This window comes from Dendropsophus ebraccatus, chromosome 4, assembly GCF_027789765.1.
Source record: "Dendropsophus ebraccatus isolate aDenEbr1 chromosome 4, aDenEbr1.pat, whole genome shotgun sequence".
Classification (NCBI taxonomy): domain Eukaryota; kingdom Metazoa; phylum Chordata; class Amphibia; order Anura; family Hylidae; genus Dendropsophus; species Dendropsophus ebraccatus.
The window spans coordinates 82,570,464-82,591,608 of record NC_091457.1 but is presented as its reverse complement, the minus strand read 5'-3'; the positions used below and the strand labels follow the sequence as shown (position 1 = coordinate 82,591,608).

Here is a 21,145-nt window from a genome sequence, read left to right as displayed (position 1 = left end):
CCAGTCTGTAGAAATATGTACTCAACCATTTCAGTCTACAAAATCAAGAAATCCCAGAAGTGATATTTAGGGGGCCTTCACACACACCAAATCCGCAGCGATTTCACGCTGCTAATCCGCCGTGATAAATCCGCCGCGGATCCGGTGTGTGTGAAGGGACGAGGGCCGGGACAAAGTAGGCAGGTGTAGGCGATGGCCTAGGGCAGAAAATGACAGGGGGCGCAGTAATGTGTAAGTAATTAATTTACTTATCCATCCTACCCCCCCCCCCCCCCGCTCGCCATTGGCTCCCTACCTGTTAGTCACTCTTGTGGCCACAGGCAGCGTTTTGCCTGCAGTCATAAGAGGCCACGCTCCTCTTGCAGTGTAACTGCGTGGCCTCTTGTGACCGCAGGCAAAACGCTGCCTGCAGCAACAAGAGTGCTAGGTTGAGGAGACGCCCAGCCCAGGTGAGTAAGTGTTTTTTTTTTTTTAGTGAGTTTGGTTGTTTAGGGAAGGGGAGAGGACACAGGGGATCTATATACTACTGGGGAGAGGACACAGGGGATCTATATACTACTGGGGAGAGGACACAGGGGATCTATATACTACTGGGGAGAGGACACAGGGGATCTATATACTACTGGGGAGAGGACACAGGGGATCTATATACTACTGGGGAGAGGACACAGGGGATCTATATACTACTGGGGAGAGGACACAGGGGATCTATATACTACTGGGGAGAGGACACAGGGGATCTATATACTACTGGGGAGAGGACACAGGGGATCTATATACTACTGGGGAGAGGACACAGGGGATCTATATACTACTGGGGAGAGGACACAGGGGATCTATATACTACTGGGGAGAGGACACAGGGGATCTATATACTACTGGGGAGAGGACACAGGGGATCTATATACTACTGGGGAGAGGACACAGGGGATCTATATACTACTGGGAGCAGTACAGGGGGTGTATATACTACCACTATATACGCCAAAACTCTTTGTCCTGTCCCTGAAAGGCACCTTAAAGGAAGTTTAGTTGTAAGGTACACGGTATACATATGTATAGTGCAATTCCCTTAGTCTGGAATCAAAATAAGGCTGAGCAGAGATCTATGTGGGGGGCAGAAAACCATGATCAAGCACGGACAGTTCTCTGTAAGCCAAGCTTCTATTCACTAAGTGCAAGAAGAGAACAGATTTGTTTGGTGTACAGACAAGCCGCTCAAACATAAGGTGACCAAAGCCTTATCCAAAGAATAACAAACTTGTTGAAGTCACCCATGCTTTGTGAATTGATGACCAACAACTACAGAATTGTAGAAAACTATATCACAATGACCACTAAAGTACACCGCATTCACATATGTATATATACTGTATATATAGAGAGTCACATGCACTCCATTTTTATAGATACATACATGTGCCATATTCACATACACATATAGAGCTTTACATGCGTCTCATCAAATATATATATAAAACCACATACATCTCATTCACATAAACCCATTTTTTTGGGGAACTGCTTACATGTCATGGGAACCAAATGCAGACAAGACCATGTACCTTTAACACAAAATAGGTTTTCAATTCATCACATGTAGGCTAGACTACTGATGTTGGGCAATGAAGCAGTGGGTCAGTACAAAGACAAAAGAACCATGTGAATTCAAGTTCCCACTGACCTGATACAGATCCTTCAAGAGCTACTGACCAGGAGGGCAATTAAGGGAGGGTCTCCTAATATAACCTCCTGTTCTGATTTCCTGCTGAAGATGGGCAGTTTAGCTCCTGCCTAATCTCTTTTTTAGGTTTGATTCACATTGTTAGAAAATACTTTTGGAGCCCCTGTCACAGAGTCCATTTTAAATTACTGGACAAAAAAGGCTGGCACTTTAGGCTGTGCCTCTGTATTGTGGCCCCCTTGTGCTCTCTAATGGTCGCACAGTGTTGCCAAAAGTCCTGGAAACAGTGTGCAGCCATTTCAACTTGCATTTATTAGTGAGACATCAAGAATACATTCCAATGCTTTGACCATAGAGTCACCTTTATCAATGTGTCTGCACCAAAATCTGCCAAGTTATAGAGTACCCGGCATTGGCTATCTCCACCTTATTGGTGTGCAGTCACTCCTGCTGCCAGAAGATCATTTGGGGGGGGGGGGGGGGGGGGTCAAAAAAAATCACAAAGAATGCCCCAAAACTTTTCTTTTTTTTTCTGGCATTTTTACATCCACCCACCCCCAAAAGATGAAGGATTAAACACGCCAGGCTCTGTTGTAATTTAAAAAACTGCGAATGCACTGAAAAATACCAACCTGCCTTGAAAAAACATTATAGAAAAAAAATGTCCTGTTGGTATTGCGTTTTATTTTTCTCTATTGACACTAAGCTAATATGTGACCTCAATGTTTTTAAACAAACAAAAAAACTCCACTGTAATAAATTTGGTGTTTGTAGTGGTGTTTTTTTTAGAAAACCATTAGTCTCAGTTCAGCTTCACAAGTATGCTACATTTTCTGCATGTAAAATTAGCAATGTAAAATCTGCAGCATATAATTCTTGTGTGCCAGTAAAGTAGCATCTAAACAATTTTGGAGCTCCCAGCATCATATTGAATGATGATACCGGAAGCTCTGAACTCCGTTCCGTAGCACATCATCCGTACTGTACGTGGAAATAAGTACTATGAACTTTCATAAGCTGAAATACTCATAATATGCACACATGACATAATATGTCACAAATGCCATTCTGATGGTTTTAATTATCTTGGTTTCTGAGGTCAGGAAAAAAAACTGATGTGTGAACAAGGCAAAGGACTAGAGATGAGCGTAACTCAAGCATGCTTAAGTCTGATCATTCAGCATTTGAATACCGGTAACTGAAGAAGTTGGATGCATCCCTAGAGGGTCTGGGAAAACATAGTTACAGCCTATAGCCACGAGTCCGTGTTCGAGTAAAAATGCAGACTCAAATGCACCCGCTCCAGAAAGGAAGGGGTTAAATGACTCCCTTCTTGCTTAAAACACCACAGTCTGGTCCCAGGGGGTTAAATGTATCCCCTGTGGGCCACACTGTTCTCCGTTCCGGCGTGTGGGGCAGGAATGCTTAACGCTGTGCAAGGCAAATCATAAACTTCCATTGATTTCCAGCTAACATCTGGCCGCAGGAATTTTTGCAAACAAAAAAAAGGCATGGCGTTTTTATTGATGTTTTTACTAAAAAAAAAGGAGGCAGTGTGAAGGCAGCCTGACCATGTTTTTCTGGACTCCCTAGGGCTGCATTCAACTTCTTTGGCCACCAATATTCAAATGCCAAACAATTGGACACTCATCTCTCCTTAAGGCATACAGTCTAATAAGGTGACACAGTACCCGGTTAAAAACATTAAACAAGGCTTCTCAGCACATATACAGTAGATTTGATTATTCTGCAAAGCTAAGCTTTACAAAACAAGTTTTAGGCTATGTTCCCACACAGTATTTTTGCTCAGTATTTTGGTCAGTATTTTTGTATTTTTCAACCAAAACCAGCCTTTCTGTATTTTCAATCCACTCCTGGTTTTGGTTGAAAAATACTGTGTGGGAACATAGCCCCAGTCTGGAAACACACACAGGAAACTGCTTCTGTAGTAAGAGAAGTGGATCAGACAGGACAGAGAAGTATAAGTCCCCCTTTTTATATTTTCCATCCCATTTGAACCCACTTCTGGCTTTGGCAAAAAAAAACTGCTGTGGCAGTTTTCCAAAAACTGCCAAGTGTGATTGCAGCCTTAGGCTGGCTTCAAACTGCCATTTTTTTTTTGCAAAGACGCCAATAAAAACGACATGGCTTTTTTTGGCAAAAGATATTTTATTAAAAAAAGATGTTTTATTCAAAACATAACATCTCTACATCCCTTGTCGACCATTTTTTTAAAAATAAAAAACAGCACTGGTCATTGATGTAGTCCCCCGAATCCACCGCAATACTCTGGATACCGATATCTGAAAAACAAGAGGGAAAAACACACAAAAAGCCAGCTGCGGAAAGTAGATGGTGAGATGACTGGTGGTAAGTCAACATTGAAGTCCATGTCCGGGTAAAAACGTTGACCCGAAGAACAAGTAAAAAAAAAAAACACCAATTCACACTTAGGCTATGTTCACACTACGTATAAGTACTGTTGTTGTTGCCATCAGCAACAAGGGCCGTACTTTATGCGCCTATGAACACTGTCTATTGATCTATGGGATCATCGTATACGCTCCGGCCGGGACCCCGTGCGGTGCCACAAATAACTGACATGTCAGTTTCTGCGGGCGCAATTTAATGAATTGCGGCCGTAGGAAACCCAGTCAGTTCACACAATGAAGCGAGCATCAGAACCCTGCGCCGAAAGATTATTCGGCCTGGATGATCTGGGCAGAGACCAGCTGTTCCGTGACCCGGCCGGGGTCACGGAACGGCCGGTTGTTCACGTAATGTGAACATAGCCCTAAAAGAAAAATAAAAAAACATCACAAAAAATGACAGAAAAAAGTAACCGCATGACAGAAACCACATGCGACGCTTTGGCGTTTTTTTAGGCTTTTTTTGGGTGTAAAAAAGGCCAAACAAAAATGCTGTCTGAGGGCACCCTTATATTCCATTACTTTCCTTTATACAATTGTTCATGTTCAGTGTCTGTAACAATCCCCTACCCTCCAATATCACAGAACAGGGTGAAACATAATGGATTTCATCGACGTTGAGAATGATTGAAACACACATTATAATTTAAATTGTGTGAAATTCTAATCTCCTGCAAATTAGACAGATTAATAAAATGAAGATATTCCACTGTGTTAATGGATTGCTGTCTCAAACCTTTTCTGCCTTTCCAATAAAAGTTATAATTTGTGATTAAGCGAAATCTCACCCAGACTTCTTGCTCACTTTCTTGACTGGAAGAATGAAGTAAGATGTACCATATTATTAGTTAAAGTAACACTGTCTTTGCATTATAACTTCTCTACACAGGTGTAAAGGGTAAATGGGAAAAAAATGTAAAAATGATAATGTGGGACACTATAGACACCATACACCACCTCTCTTACACTATACCTGTCAACTCTGCGACCCCCAAAGATGGCCGCTCTGCAGTACTCACCGTTATTGTGTAAGGTGAGGAGGAAAGGGGAACTACAACCAAAGTGGATGGCACACAGGAGCTCCCCTTGCTGGTCACTCTCCTTCTCCGCCTCTTCTCCTCCCACTGGCTGTAGTATACGCTGCCCAGACAAAAACACCTGGTGGGCGGGAGTCTCGGTAGTTTTATTACACAGTGTCCTTGTTTACAGATAGTAACCAATCACAGCTCAGCTTTCAATATATTATGTGTCCTGGTAAAGTGAAAGGAAAGCTCTGATTGGTTGCTATGGGCTACTTAGGACAGTAATACTGCGTTTACACGGAACGATTATCGTGCGAATTCGCACGATAACGGTCGAATTCGAACGATAATCGTACGTGTAAACGCAGTGAACGATCAAACGACGAACGAAAAATTGTTCATTTTGATCTTTCAACATGTTCTCAAATCTTCGTTGATCGTTCGCAAAAAAATCGCAAATCGTTCCGTGTAAACGGCCGTCGCAAAAGTCCGGCCGCCCCGATCGCCACCCAATGAAGAGGAGCCGTTTGAAATTCCTGGCTCCCCTCTTCAGCCAATCAATGCACTGAAGAGGGGAGTTGGGAGTTTCGAACACCCGCTACGCCGAGCAGGTAAGGTATGCTCACGGCCGGGACGGCGGGGGCTATCGGAGCGGCGGGGATGGTGATCGGAGCGGCGGGGGTAGTGATCGGGGAGGCAGGGGTGGCGATTGGAGCGGCAGGGTGGCGATCGGGCCCGCGGGGGTGGCGATGGAGCTGGCGGGGGGGGGGGGGGGGGCTGTAGGATCCGTGGTCGGGCTGCGGATAAGTAGGGGCCGGGCTGCGGGCGATATATCTTACCGTCTAAACACTGATCGTTATGTAAAAAAAACGTTACTCCGACATCGTTAATCGTACGATCGTTAATTGGGCGAATTATCGTTTCGTGTAAACGTAGCATAAGGGAAATTTATTGTGCTGTCTTATAGCAAGAGACTCATAGCAACCAATCACAGCTCAGATTTTATTTCTTACATTGGTCTCGGAACATGAAAGCTGAGCTGTGATTGGTTGCTGTGGGCAACAAAGAGAATCTTACCATTACAAAGCTTAACTAATCAACCCCGATTCTTAGTAAAAAGTTGCATTCACACTTGGTGTTTTAGTTGCATTTTTGCCATTCTGTTTAGTATTCCTTTAGCTTTAGTATTCTTCCTCCATAGTGCAGACTGTACAGGACCTGTGGTGACATCATAGTCACATGATAAGGTCCTTCAGTATGTTCTTTAATGTTACTGAATTGTCTCCTGTTTGATCTTTGAATGGACGGCGGAATCCGCCAGACCATAGAATGGAGCCTATGGCACGGGTGGAGTTGCGCGCGGCCGTGAGCGGTGGCGAGTGTCAGAATCCACGGGAACTTCTCCGCGTGATTCCTCTGAACATACCCTTAAAGTTAATAGAGTCAAGTTGTAATACCATGTAAAACCTGAGGACAGGTGTAGTGCTTTATTTGGAAGAAATCAGCTATGTTTTTCTTATCCTGGATAACCATTTAAAAGGAGCTGATGTAGGCTCCTATCTGGTAGATTATTCAGTTGGAAATTCAAAGCTGAATTCATATTTGGAATGTCATAAAAAGGAGCATTTGTGGTAAGTATTTATAAGCTGCAAAGTGAGCCAGATGCTTTTATTGTGCATTTTACTATAATATTGGCTGGACATTCAACAGAAGGAGAATCAGAGAGCAGACAGGGCGGCATTCTCCTGGATGTATGAAGACAGGTAGTTTATTGCAAAGCAACGAATAATAAGACTATTTTAGAAAATGACAGTTGTTTGAGGAGTGTACGGGGAACAACACTCTATTAAATTGCCCTGGTTTTTGGATCCTGTTGACGATTTTGTAACTAACAAATGTCAGGATGATCAAAACAAAGGACAAACCTAGCAGATTTATTGGGAATTAAAGAAAAAATTATAGTAAACAAGTTGTTCCAGCATGAAAAGAACAGCCAGGGAAAGCAGATGCCTAATACTGACACTTTTTGGGTAAAAAAATTGGATTATTTACATGTATTTCAAAAGCTACAGTGATATTTTTTCCCCTTATTTACATAGTGATACTCCATAACATAGTGCACAAAAGAGAACAGAAATTCTATAGCTGTGTCTTTGAAGCAGTAATGTAATTTAAACATTTCTAGATATAGCCAGGTCCACCATACAGCAGTGCACTTCACTTCACATTTTTTCTCTATCTGCCTAAAACTTTTGTACAATACTGTAGGTAGGGGCAACTCCAGGAATTAGGACCTCCATAGTAAATAGGCAGGCCCCTGACTAGGTAGGTAGATCCTCCATTATGTAGACACTCTAATAGGAAGCCCCCCCAGTAGTTATGTTATCCACTGGATAGGTTCCCTTAGTAAGTAGGTAGGGCTACCCCCGTAGTTAGTTGGGCCCCTAGTAGGTACAATAGGTCCTCCTAGCAGAAAGATAGGGCCCCCATTAGGATGGTAGGTTTCTCTAGTAAATAGGAAGGGCCCATACTAGCTTAGTTGCCCTAGTAAGTACTGGAAGTAGGGACCCCAATAAGTTGGACCCAGCACAATCCAGCTCTGCTTAGTGATAACAGTGGCTAATTGAAGGTGAGACCTTTGAGGCGTTATAAAATGTAATTTTGTCCTGTTAGAATAAGTTGAATGCAACCACTTTAATGACATTTCCACATTAGGCTTGCCATGCTCATGCCCAGAAGTCATCTGCTTAAAATATCTAGCTGCAAAGTTTGTAATCAAGTCACATTCATGTCACCTTTACCCTAGTAGTATGTTCTGCCAACTAGGCAAAAGGCAGTGACCAGCACTGATCTATGAGAACAAACAAATATAAAAATATGTAACAGAACTTTCCATAAATCTTTACTAGAAAAAAGTCATCTGTATGCTTTATATCAAAGGCATTTAAAGGGCAACACAACCTTTGGGCTACAGCAATAAGAAGACTTTGGCTGCAGGGCTGGTCACACAGCAAAAGATCACTGTGTAACACTGCTAAATCACGGCTAATAAAGATGAATGGTATTGAAGCCATTTACAGGTAGCAAGGCAACCTCCCTTTCATTAAGTGCCATGCAGAGTGATGCAGTCAAATATGGTTATCTTTGTCCATGTGACCCATGTTGTAGCCTTACCCACTGTATAACTCTAGCCTGAGCCTGGTTTTGCAAGCAACATTTTTTTTGTAAAAACACTACAATATTTTATGATTGGGATGCATTTTATTTTAGCCAAAGCCTAACACAACATTTTCTGTAAGTGCCAATCTGCTAAGTTCTACTTATCTCTCCACGCTCCCCAATGTCCTCCTGCTTTTCCCTGTTAGCTAATCATTAACTAAGAGAGGACAGCACCACAGGTAGACAGGTAAGTAATAACTATACGATTTTCTATATACTTTCATCAGCCGCCAACCACATGCCTCCTCATACACGGAGCAATGCATGGTCGATGGGCGATGATTTTTAAACTAGCTGAAAGACAACGATCAGCCAAAGATCAGCTCCTTGGCTGATCATTGTCTTTGTTACAATTCTGCCTGATTGGGCAGATAATTACCCTGTGTGATAGGACCATAAGTCCTTCTTTTCTATTTCTTGTTCCTTTTAAAACCAATCTCTCTAGACTCATAAAACTGCATTTAAAACTGCTCTGCGTGAAACCAACCTTAGGGGTCATTCACACATTCCATGCACGGTCAGTATATACGAATGATGTGCTACAGAACACATTCCCACATTATCAACATCGTGATTCCGGATGATGTCAAGAGCTCCGAAACGGTTAAAATCTTTGTGGCAATGTACTAACACATCATTCTGCTACTGCAGCCACATGTGTATGGATGTCCCTATGTCAGGTACCACACTAGCACAGTCACAATGATCCTGAGTAGAGATGAACGAATTTACACTACAAACGCAGCAAATCGCTTTGTTAGCTTGGCAATCTGCTTATCAGCCTGCTGCTTTTGTGTCCATGCAGCTCTGTGCCCACTCCGGGTGCCTGGATAAACTGGATTCAGTCCTGGTAAACTTGTCCCAGGACTGGACAGCTCTTCCAGGCACCCGGGGGTGGGGAAAGCAGCACAGACTTCAAAGGCAGCAGGCTGATAAACCGATGGCTGAGCTAACAAAGTGATTTGCTTTGTTCGTACTATAAATTCGCTCATCTCTAGTCCTGAGAATGCTGCTTCCATATCGTTTTGCATATTAGTAGCTGGTTAATTTTAGTTTTTTTGTTTCATTATGATTTAAATGCTGATTAATAATTCCTATAATGTAGTGTCTATTTATACACAGCTAAGGCTTACAGTACCATAAAGGTAGGAAAATATAAACCACTACACTAATATACATGTGGGGGTATTCTCTCAAGATTAAAAGCTATCCCCTATCCACAATATAGGTAATAACTAGCTGATTGGTCGGGGTCTGATCACTCCATCAACACAGTGGAGGTGTCTTATTCCCTGAGTAGATAGAGCAGCATAGAGCGTGCTCAGCCACCACTCCTTTCACTTTCTATTAGACTTCAGGGTTCAACACCTATATTCAGAGGCAGTGGTGTAGCTACCATAGAGGCAGGGAAGGCAGTTTCTATGGGGCCCGTGCAGGAGGGGGGCCCGGGGAAGAAGGTAAGAGCGTGTGTCCTTCTGCTTAACCCCTTATGTACAGCAATGTGTAAGTGACCCAATGTTTACTTACATGCTGCAGCACACAAAAGGGTTAACAAGAAGAAGACAGAGATCTCTGCTTCACTGCACTGATAACCTCTGACCTCTGTTCTCCTGCTGCAATCAAGTAGAAAAGGAAAAAATTATATATATATATATGTGTGTGTGTGTGTATGTGTGTGTGTATATATATGCGCTGTGCTTTGTGTTTGTGCGTAGGGGAGGGGGGCCCCTTAATTTTTTTTGCTGTGGGGCCTTGTGAATCCTAGCTAAGCCCCTGTTGGGAGGTCCCCTAGGGAATGAATAGAGAGGAGGCTGCTGTTTCATGGACTCAGAACACACTTGCCCCCATTCTTGTCTTGTGGCCCAGCAGTCTGACTCAGCTAGACCCACCAGCTAGTTCTTTCTAATCTTCTAAACAAGAATGAGAGACGTGTGAATGACAACCAATCAGAGCAATGCTTGCATTTTCTAACATTCCGTGATTAAATGCAAGCGTGAGTCCTATTGGTTGCTTTGAGCAACTGTTTTGAACCCCAGTCTTTATAGGCAAGTAAAAAAATGAGATTTATCCAGCTGGCTTACTGTAAGATTCTCTTTGTTGCCCATAGCAACAATGGTTACTGTGGGCGACACAGAGACTCTTACTGTAAGACGTTTATACATCACGACTCGTCCGACACAATCGCAATATTTGTTTCAACTTTGTGTCAACGTTCTTATACAAAGCGCCACATCCAAGATGGCTGACCCTTACAGCCACTGACGCGCACCACACCCCCCGTTTCATTGGCTGTCTGCTCTGCGCCGTGACGTCAGTAGTGTAAGCCGGAAGGACCATCCTGGCAAGTTTACCCTGTGTGATCCTCAGTGTTCACCCTTGTATCATGCGATTGGCGCACTTCCTGCAGCCTCTGAGGCTACAGCGTGTGGCATCTCTTGCCAGCGGTGTAATTACAGGAGGCTGCGGGCGAAGAAGACCGCTGTGCCAGCACTTGCCCTTGGATCCCTTAAGTATCTCCTGTAGACAGGTCAGCTCAATGCCTGCAACCATGGAAGACATCCTGAGCAAGTCTGTGCCCCCTCTGCCACCCTATGAGACCAAAGAGAAAAGCCCCCCACCCCCGGATCTGCAGAGCTTACACTTCATGCACCACTACAAGTCCCTGGAGAAGGGGCAGAGGGTGGCACTGCTGGGGCAGCTGGCAGCAGAGTATGGGGTGGATCATGCCCAGGTGGCAGAACTCAGCAGCAAGCTGGTGCAGGCCCAGCAGAACAGGGATCTGGGCACTGTCATGCAGGTGGAGGACAGACTGAGGTACTACCTCACCCCCCAGTACAAAGTGCTCTTCAGCCATATCAGTAGGATGGAAGGGGGCATGAAGTTTCTGGTGGACCTTAGATCTGACATAGTAGAGGGAGTGACGGCCAAGGTGGCAGACGCTCCGCATCTTAGGGTAAGAGCTTTTGCACTTTTTTGGTTGGTATTGTTTACAAATGGTGACATAGCATATGATAACCTCACATGGCAACAACATATCACTTTCTGGCCACAGCATATTCTTACACCCATCTGTGGGTACACCATGGGGCATTGTCTCCGTGTGGCATGGAATCATAGATGGCATAGGAAGAAGAGTGCCCCACTGCTATGGGAGCTATCCAAGTGTCATTGGGGCTTCAGGTCACTGTGCAGTCCTCACCTGGTTTCTAATGCAGGAAGTAGCAGATGGGCACCATCATTAGGGTTGCATCACTGGCGGTATAAGGAATACCCCTGGAAGGAGGGTGATACATGACCATGTGGCAGAAACCATTTGTTCTCCACAGGATGAGGGCTGTGTTGTCACTGGATGCAGGTATGGGTTGTTACTATGCAAACTCCCATGGATGTAACAGTGTATCTCCTCTCTTACTTGCTTCTCCCTGCCCTGATTGATAGGTCTCTTCCTGTTCCCAAGCAAGGAAAGATCAATCAATCAAGGCTGGTGGGGCAGGGAGAACAGCTGGGGAACCACCCCAATGACTCTTCAGACAGCATGAAAATCATGATAGGTTCCCTTTAAGCACATGAACTTCTGTTGCTAAAGTGTCAGAATCCCTCTCCCTGGCTGCTGTAGCCCCCTCAGTGAGGAGTTGATATCGGTGGGTGAAAGTGCTAGTGCCTGCATGTATCATACACAGTTGTAGCTCTAAATACAGAATGTCTGTATACCTTAGTGACATAGCACCCTCCATATATCGTGCCCACTGACATGTATGAGGGTATATGAAGTGATCTATGCTGTGAATCAGATTTATCAGTCAACAGGTTGGCAGCCTGATGTACTGTATATCTGCAAGTCCTTAATCATTTCTTTTCTAATCCGTCGGGTTGTATTCTGGCTGCTTCATATTTTATGAATATTTTAAACAGTTATTTGTGTTAGATGTTGCAGTAAATGGACCATTAAAGGGCAATTTAACCTGTTGGTCACAGTATGGTGCTCTTTCTAATGTTCACCTTCGCATGAGCTGCACTTTATAACTCAGTAGGCTGCTTCTAAATAGGCATTTAATCTTGATAATGGCAAAGGCCCCTAGCAAGAGTTTCCATGAAATTAGTACACTGTGTTCCTAAACACTGAAAGTTATGGAATGAAGCAGAAAAAGGAAAGTTGTAAAAATCTGAATTGTTTGTGTATTTTAGAGTCCCGGTTATGCATCTATGTATGGTAGGAGGCTCAGAGCATCATAATCGAAGGGCAATACTTTAGCTTTCTTCCTTAAGGTGCTCTAGTAGAGATCAGCGAATCTTTAGCACGCTCAGGTCTGTCTGAAATCCAGGGTGCGGCATTTGATTAGGGGTGGCTGCAGAAGTTTGATGCAGCCCTAAGGCAGCCTGGAAAACATGGATATAGCCATAGCAGCACGTTTCCTTAGCATTAGCCAACAGCTAGCACCCGCGTCGATTAACTATTCAGCACCACAATACACAGTAAGCGGAGATTGTCACTGTTCATTGTGTAGCTTTTGCGATGTGTAACTGCATCTCAACTCCTATTCAAGTAAATAGGAGCTAAGCTGCATATCACCACCGCTGCACAATGAATGGAGACAAACTATGTTCATCGTATGTTGACACCCCACCGGCCAGCTATTGATGAGCTATCCAACTATTTTTTGGTTTGTTGTTGTTCCACAAAGCAGCTGGTTTGCAAAGTAAGCACATAATAGTATTTGGTGTAACAAAATAAAATGGGTAGAGAACATCTTAAAGTGACTGTACCACCAGGCCCAGGCTTAAGCACTGGAGGCGGGCCAACCCACCCTTAGTGGGAGGAAACCCCCGCCCCTCTATGATAGGGTTCCATTGATTCTAATGGAGTCACGTCATGGAGGGGCTGGAGTTTCTTCCCACTGGGGGTGGGTCGGCCCGCCTCCAGTGCTTCAGCCTGGGCCTGGTGGTACAGTCACTTTAAAAATAGTTGCAGAATTTGTAAAAAAAGAATAGTTTTTTTTGTTGTTGAAGTGTCACTGTCATAAAAACTTTCAACATGTATGGCCCTGGCGAGCAGGGGATATGGCTGGTGTAGAATTTTCCCCTTTTCTGTGGCATACGCTAGAATCACATCTTGGTAAATGCCCCCTGTGAAGTTAAGGAGACAGTCCCCTTTTGGAGTATGTGGTGAATGTATTACTACATGCCTAGTTTTCGATGAAGAGCTAGAACTCCGCAGTAGGCACATTTTAAACTGACAGCAATTCAAGGACTTTTTTTTTTCTTTTTTAAACTATTTCAAGGACATAATCTTTAGTTTTCTTCATTGTTTCTGCAAACTAACTTAAAGTAAAATATGCATTTTGTGCCTCTTCATCTTAAGTTGGAGTGATCACATAACGCAGCAGAGATCATTACATCTAACGTAAGAGATGTTTTTTCTTCAAAGGGCAAATTCCAGAAAATCGGGTATCAAGTGTTGAGGGACGTTGTTCAGTCGTAGTTGCTCTTGAAACTGAAATCATTACCAGCAATTAACTTGATGGCAAATAGAAATGTCCCGGCTGTAATATATTTCTGTTCCTGCTCCACAGCATCAGGGGGGAAGCTGTTCACTTGTGCTTTACATCTTAGCTGTTTACATCACTGCTTCTGCACTTTGGGGACTTATTATGCTGAGTGTTCTGTATGTAATACAGAAGGGCATTACATACATATGTATATATCATTCTGTTCCACTTACAGAACAATATAGAAAGGCTGGGTTCACCAGTGCGCCTTTCTGCTCTGCCTCCAAGGGGGACTAGACCCCTCCATAGTGTTCTTATACCCTTATAAGATAAATGGAAAGGGATTGTCCTCTTGAGGCAGCTGCTTTAGGACAATATCACATGAGGTCAGATACAATGGCATTTTTCTGCAATGTATTTGTGTGCAGAAAATCTACGGGGTACTACAGTACCAGCACTGTAAAGGAGATTTTCAGAAACCTGTGCATAGAATGGAGTCCATGGCACAGGCGGAGATGCACGCGAGGGTGAGATGCGGAATCCACGGCGGGTAATCCACTCGGATTTCTCAGTGTGCACATTCCCTAAAGGGGCACTTCTATCTTAACCTGTTATTCCATATCCATAGTATAGTGCAGTGATTTTCAACCTTTTTTGAGCCGCGGCACACTTTTTATACTTAAAAAATCCCGGGGCACGCCACCAACCAAAATGGCACAAAATGACACTAAAACAGTACATATTATACATATAGTTAATAATATAGATTCTAAATGTATTTATACTCAGTGTGAAACCTGGGCCTGTTTTCTTCTCCCCCCTGTGCTTCTCTCCTGTGGTTCTCTCCACCATACTTCTCCCCCCTACTTCTCTCCTGTGCTTCTCTCCACCATACTTCTCCCCCCTGCTTCTCTCCACCATACTTCTCCCCCCTGCTTCTCCTGTGCTTTTCTCCCCCATGCTTCTCTCCTGTGCTTCTCTCCACCATACTTCTCTCCCCCCTGCTTCTCTCCACCAAACTTCTCTCCCCCCTGCTTCTCTCCTGTGCTTCTCTCCACCATACTTCTCCCCCCTGCTTCTCTCCTGTGCTTCTCTCCACCATACTTCTCCCCCCTGCTTCTCTCCACCATACTTCTCCCCCCTGCTTCTCCTGTGCTTTTCTTTCCCATGCTTCTCTCCCCCCTGCTTCTCTCCACCAAACTTCTCTCCCCCCTGCTTCTCTCCCCTGTTTCTCCCCCATCCCCATGTTTCTCTCCCCCATCCCCATGTTTCTCTCCGCTGTTTCTCTCCCCCATCCCCATGTTTCTCTCCCCCCTGCTTCTCTCCGCTGTTTCTCTCCCCCATCCCCATGTTTCTCTCCCCCCTGCTTCTCTCCGCTGTTTCTCTCCCCCATCCCCATGTTTCTCTCCCCCCTGCTTCTCTCCCCTGTTTCTCCCCCCCATTGTTTTCTCCTGTTTTACAGGGGCACCATAGTTTGGGGAACTTTCCCCGCGGCACACCCGACCATGTGTCGCGGCACACTAGTGTGCCACGGCACATAGGTTGAAAATCACTGGTGTAGTGGATAACAATTAACTGCCAAACTCAGTCCGACCCCATAGAAAAATGAATGGAGCACTGGCTGCAAATAGTGGCCACAGTGCGCACCACTAATTCCAGATGCAATTTTATTTCCGTTCACAGGTTCCTAGTGATTGGACCCCTCGGGGGGTCAGCTTGTTGTCCGCTATACTATCGATAACAAGTTGAAATATATCTCTTTGAAGTCAATAGAAGAAAGAGCATGCCCCTCTCAAATGTCCTTTTCAGCTTGATGCTGGACACAGTATGCTTATATGAATGCTTTTATCTTCTCTTCATGGGCATGCAAACATGCTATTAATTTCCAGAAGGAACAGAACTTGCTCGATGACAGTGTCAACTTCTGGTGGTAGTTTCCCTTTCAAATCAATGTTCGACCCCTAAAAAAAATCCTTATACCATGATTGGGATTATATGCCAAGCCATAACTTCTACCATGAGGAGGAGCTACCCTTTTGGTGGAGATTCTGGCTTGGCATACATTCCCCAGTCATGTTATAAGGCTCTTCAAGGGTCAAACATTGATCTGTGGAGCAAGTTCTGGATACGAGCTATGCTGCATCCTTTTTCCCATGGAGCAGTGCACAGCTTGTAAGGCTCCATATGCCAGTTTGGTTGCCTCACCAAGGACACACACTAGTCCCAAAGCTTTAAGGGGTGACCTTTGCTTATGGATTCCCATATGACAGGCCATTCTAAGCTCCTATGCCAATTGCTCAGAATCCCACACTTTGTGGTAAGAACATTTTTTTGGACTTGTCAAACAATAACTTAATGGTTACAGCATTTACTTTCCCAGCACTTACTACAAAATACTGTGAATCCTTTAAAGCCAGAATAAATCCTGTTAGTCGTCTCTTCCAATGCTCTAAAGCCTGTAAATGCTGCGGAATTGTCACTGTGCACCAGAAATAACAGCTGAGCGCATTAACATCCAAACAGGGGCATTCTGCTCCCTAAAAAGGCGACCTGTTCACTGCTTTTATTTCCTGCAGAACAAAATAAACCAAACAACCTGCTAAATCATTTCCAGCTTGTTGTGTATGCCTAGCAATAACTAAGTTTCCAGGGCTGGCTTGTTCATTCCCAGCAAGATACAATATTGCTGAGGTCAATGTGGTGCAGGTAAAGCTAATAGGAAATGTGAATGCATTAAGTGGCAGCGGCAGGCTGCTGGCTTCTTGTATGTGTATTTTACTTTGAATCAATTCTTAGCACAATGTGAGAACGGAGTTGGCATACAGGTATTTTTTTTCTGTTTACGCTACTGAACTCTCATAATCTCTTTCTTGTATTGTTCCCTGTCCATTTGCATTTGGAAACTGTCTTTTTCCATTCCCTTATCTCCTTTCAGAAGGCAGCCTCTTGATATGAAAGCACCCCAAGGTACATACAATTAAATCTATTCACATTTAATTGAGGCCAGGCACACATGAAATGGAAAACATTTTTTTCCTCAGTTTGCTGTTGATCTAAACTCTTCCAAAGAGGCAAAATAACAGGAAGAAGGAATAACCATTATTTTAGGGTATGTTAACGAAGACTAGATTTCATGTAAAATTATTTTGCTGAAATGTATCTATGGTAATGACGGTGATGAAAATTCAGCGTGTTGAATCTCCGCTGCTTACTGAATTAACAATTTGTCTCATTAATATTCATAAAGGCTCATTAATATTCGCTAGGTGGTTTGTACTGAATTTGTAAAGGCTTCTATAACATGGGGGCTGCTTCTGCACTATTAGGCTGGGTTCACACTACGTATATTTCAGTCAGTATATTTCAGTCAGTATTACAACCAAAACCAGGAGTGGATTAAAAACACAGAAAGGATCTGTTCACACAATGTTGAAATTGAGTGGATGGCCGCCATATAACAGTAAATAACTGCCATTATTTCAATATAACAGCCGATGTTTTAAAATAACAGCAAATATTTGCCATTAAATGGCGGCCATACACTCAATTTCACCATTGTGTGAACAGATCCTTTCTGTGTTTTTAATCCACTCCTGGTTTTGGTTGCAATACTGACTGATATATACTGACTGAAATATACATATACTGACTGAAATATACGTAGTGTGAACATAGCCTAAAGGTGTTAGCCAGGATTAGAAAAAGCACAACTACTTTCTTGCAAAAACAGCACCACCACCACTTTCCTCAGGTTGTTTGGGGTATTGCAGTGCAGCTCTATTCACTTCAGTGGAACTGAGCTAAAAGACCACACCCAAACTGAGGACAAGAGTGGTGCTGTTTCTGGAAAAAAGCATGTTTTTTTTTTAAGTCTAAATATCTTTGAAGAGGTTATCCAGTGCTACAAAAACACGGCCACTTTCTTTTTAGAGACAACACAACTCTTGTCTCCAGTTCAGGAGTGGTTTGCAATTAAAGGGGTTATCCAGCGCTACAAAAACATGGCCACTTTCCCCCTACTGTTGTCTCCAGTTTGGGTGGGGTTTTGAAACTCCGTTCCATTGAAGTAAACGGAGCTTAATTGCAAACCGCACCTGAACTGGAGACAAAAGTAGGGGGTAAAGTGGCCATGTTTTTGTAGCGCTGGATAACCCCTTTAAGCTCCTTTCACTTCAATGGAACTGAGCGGCAAAACCCCGCCTAAGCTGGAGACGAGTGGGGCTGTCTCTGGAAGAAAGTGGCCATGTTTTTGTAGCGCTAGATAACCCCTTTAAGGCCTCATATGAATGACTGTAACCTCTGAGTTGTATGGAGCTGTAAAGCAACTCTCAAATACATCTATGAGGCTGTAAAGCAACTCTCAAATACATCTATGGGGCCGTACCCTACCTCCCTGTGCTTCTGATTTCATGGTGTGCATTAAGAAGCTAGTCTGAGAACGGATTATTTTGTGGTCACTGGAATCCAGTCTAATTTGCAATAGATTGTTAACTGTGGCTGAGGCATCTTTTGGCTATGGTCTCACACAGTATTTTAGTCCGTTTTTGTAGCCAAAATCAGGAGTGGAACAAACAGAGAAATTATAATGGAAAGAATTACTCAATTTCTGTGTTTTCCTGGTTTAGGTTAGGAAAACACTGACCAAAATATGTGTAAACTTAGCCTTAGACTGTCTAGTCTTAGTTTAATTTGGTTTAATGTAATGCATTATTTTAGGTAATTTGATCAATAAATTTGTCTGATAACACATGCAAAAGGTTTTTTTTGCTGCAAACTGTGGCAAAATTGTGGAGCACACCCTTTAATCTTCCCAGTTCCATAACCTGGTGTCATATGCAGCGCTATATGAAGATGCATACAGTGTTGATAACAGTGTAGAATGGCGCACTGTATAACACTTAAAGCCTGAACTACGGGCAGTATGAAGTAGGCACTCTCACTGCAAAGCACTATGGGTTACTCTGGAATGCTGCATCATAGTTTTGATCCACAGAAACTAATGCATCATGGATGCCATATGAATGGTTTCTCCAGGACATTACCGATCCTGTTTTGTGAGGTCTGAAAGGAAATGCTGATATGTGGATGAGACCTTAGTGGGCCCAAAGAAAAACTGTTGCTTTGGTGTCCAGCTGGAAGTGTTAAGAGTATAGTGGTGGTGTTTTTTGTCTGCTGCTAATGTTCTAGATATTACAGGTCATCTTTAGAAGTCTTGTAGAGTCTATGCCTCTGCGCGTCAGGATTGTTTGGGTGGCAGGAGGAGGGAGCTACACGATATTGGCCTTTTAGGTTTTAATGTTATGGCTCATTGGTGTATAACAACTTCTTTTCTATTTTGTTCTATTTCTCTTTGCAAATTGAACTCTTTCAAAAAAGAAACCCCTTGAAATTACATCTTTGACACCCCATTGTGCCTTAGTTGAAGTCGTTGACCGGCCGTCGCTTTACTTTGCGCACGACTGCTGGTAAAATGTTACAGCCTTATAAAAGCAGATAAATAGGTTAAGCGCTGACATTTGCGTCTTCAGGCTGCAGAAATTCCAGCTGATTTTATAATTGGAAGAAAGCGCACTCTTGTTAAGATTTACAGTCAGGACGGCGGAGGGGGGTTACAGTTCTTGGACAATGGCTGCTGCTAAGGATACAGCAATTTGAATGGCCACAATGGCAGACATATTAATACTGGGCTGTAAACGTTGGGTAGGTTATCAGAAGTCAAAACTGAAAGAATTTTGTCCCTTTGAAACAACTTGCAAGTAAATGTCAGAAAGTCTTAAAGTATTCTTCAATCGTTTCAGTTTTTTCTTTTAAAAGCTGCATCTGGTTCTCCGAAAACTGGATGTCATTCTATTACATTACATTGCCCTTGCTGAGACTTTCTGGTTTGCCTGTGAGATTGTCATGTGCGTTGCCTACAGAATTAATTGTGTGATGGGGCTGCACTAACAATCACTGTATCGTTCGTGCGGCCTTTAAAATGTATTGCTATCGCCCTATTTACACAGATCAATGCACGGCCGATAGTGATAAAGATGCAATCAGCCGAGGAACGGGTATTTTTCTGTTCCTCAACTGATCACTGTCACTTTTACACAGGACAGTTATCAGCCAAACAAGTGTTTCTACCAATGTTCCTTGCCGATAATCTGCCTGTGTAAAAGGGGCTTTACATCAACATGTGACACCAGTGGATAGCACAGCAGCTCCCTGTGAAATGACCTCTCTAAAGGTTGCATGGTATGCTCCGTAATGTTTCACCATTCGTCTCAATGAGACAGGTCTATTGTCTGCATCCATAGGGCTTGCTGTAAAGCAGGTCATTAAATGCTGTTAAAAATAGCTCAGGCAAGATGGCAGCCCTCTAACAATGTACAAAAAAAGTCTGTACACATTATAATATGAATTTAATCTGCATACTTATGTGTATGGGTACTAGTTTCAGCCTTTCTGGTGATGGTGTTGGCTTAATCATCTGGTGGCTATATACCCCCTGTTATATACTGATGTTTGAGTACCTGCAAACAATGTCCCCCCCCCCTATATTTTTCTAGGAGATGAATGGGATTCTGAAAGGCATGCTGTCTGAGTGGTTCTCCATAGGGTTCCTAAACCTGGAGAGGATAACCTGGCAGTCTCCCTGTGAGGTCCTACAGAAGATTAGTGAGTAAGTAGTAAATTTATTTACTTTTAGTTCTTTTTGGCTATTTTATGTATCTGTTTATGTGAGAAGCAGTTGATAACCAACAAATCCACATTACTTGTATACAAGTTTGTTGTGTAGAAGCCATAGTACTGGCAGCATTAAAAATTGAATTAAGAATTTGAAAATACTATGTATATGGGAATGAATGTATATGTGTTACTGATGGAGCAACATTTAAAGTGATTCTACAAAATATCTTTTTGTTCAGGTGTGAGGCTGTACATCCTGTCAGGAACTGGACAGACATGAAACGCAGAGTTGGCCCTTACCGGAGATGCTTTACTTTTACTCATAATGCAATGCCTGGAGAACCCCTTATCGTGTTACATGTTGCACTGATGCAAAACATCTTGGGTAATATTCAGGTGAGCTTTTGTATGTTTTGCGGTGTTCTTTTGATATTCTGCTCTGGTGTTTTGTTGCCAAGGTCTGTCAGGCCTTGACGCCCATCAGTCACCAATGACTAATGGACGTCTTGGGCTCTTTATTTTGCACAAAGCATGATCCTGTTGAGCGGTAAAGTAGTATATTTAAGTAACTGTATTCTTATGTTTCTATTTGGTATACTTTATAGGGTTTACTGTTTAAGCCTATGTTCAACG

General features: G+C 43.2%; 1 protein-coding gene across 1 annotated transcript in view; it reads left to right on the top strand.

The window, feature by feature from the left end:
• The first annotated feature begins 10,665 nt into the window (after positions 1-10,665).
• MLYCD (malonyl-CoA decarboxylase) overlaps positions 10,666-21,145 on the top strand; it is a 31,101-nt gene continuing 20,621 nt past the window's right edge. Inside the window, exons 1-3 of the mRNA XM_069966165.1 lie at positions 10,666-11,307; positions 20,392-20,504; positions 20,752-20,908. Of these exons, the coding sequence (XP_069822266.1) occupies positions 10,738-11,307; positions 20,392-20,504; positions 20,752-20,908 (840 nt within the window). The 5' untranslated portion in view covers positions 10,666-10,737. The remainder of the gene's footprint in view (positions 11,308-20,391; positions 20,505-20,751; positions 20,909-21,145) is intronic.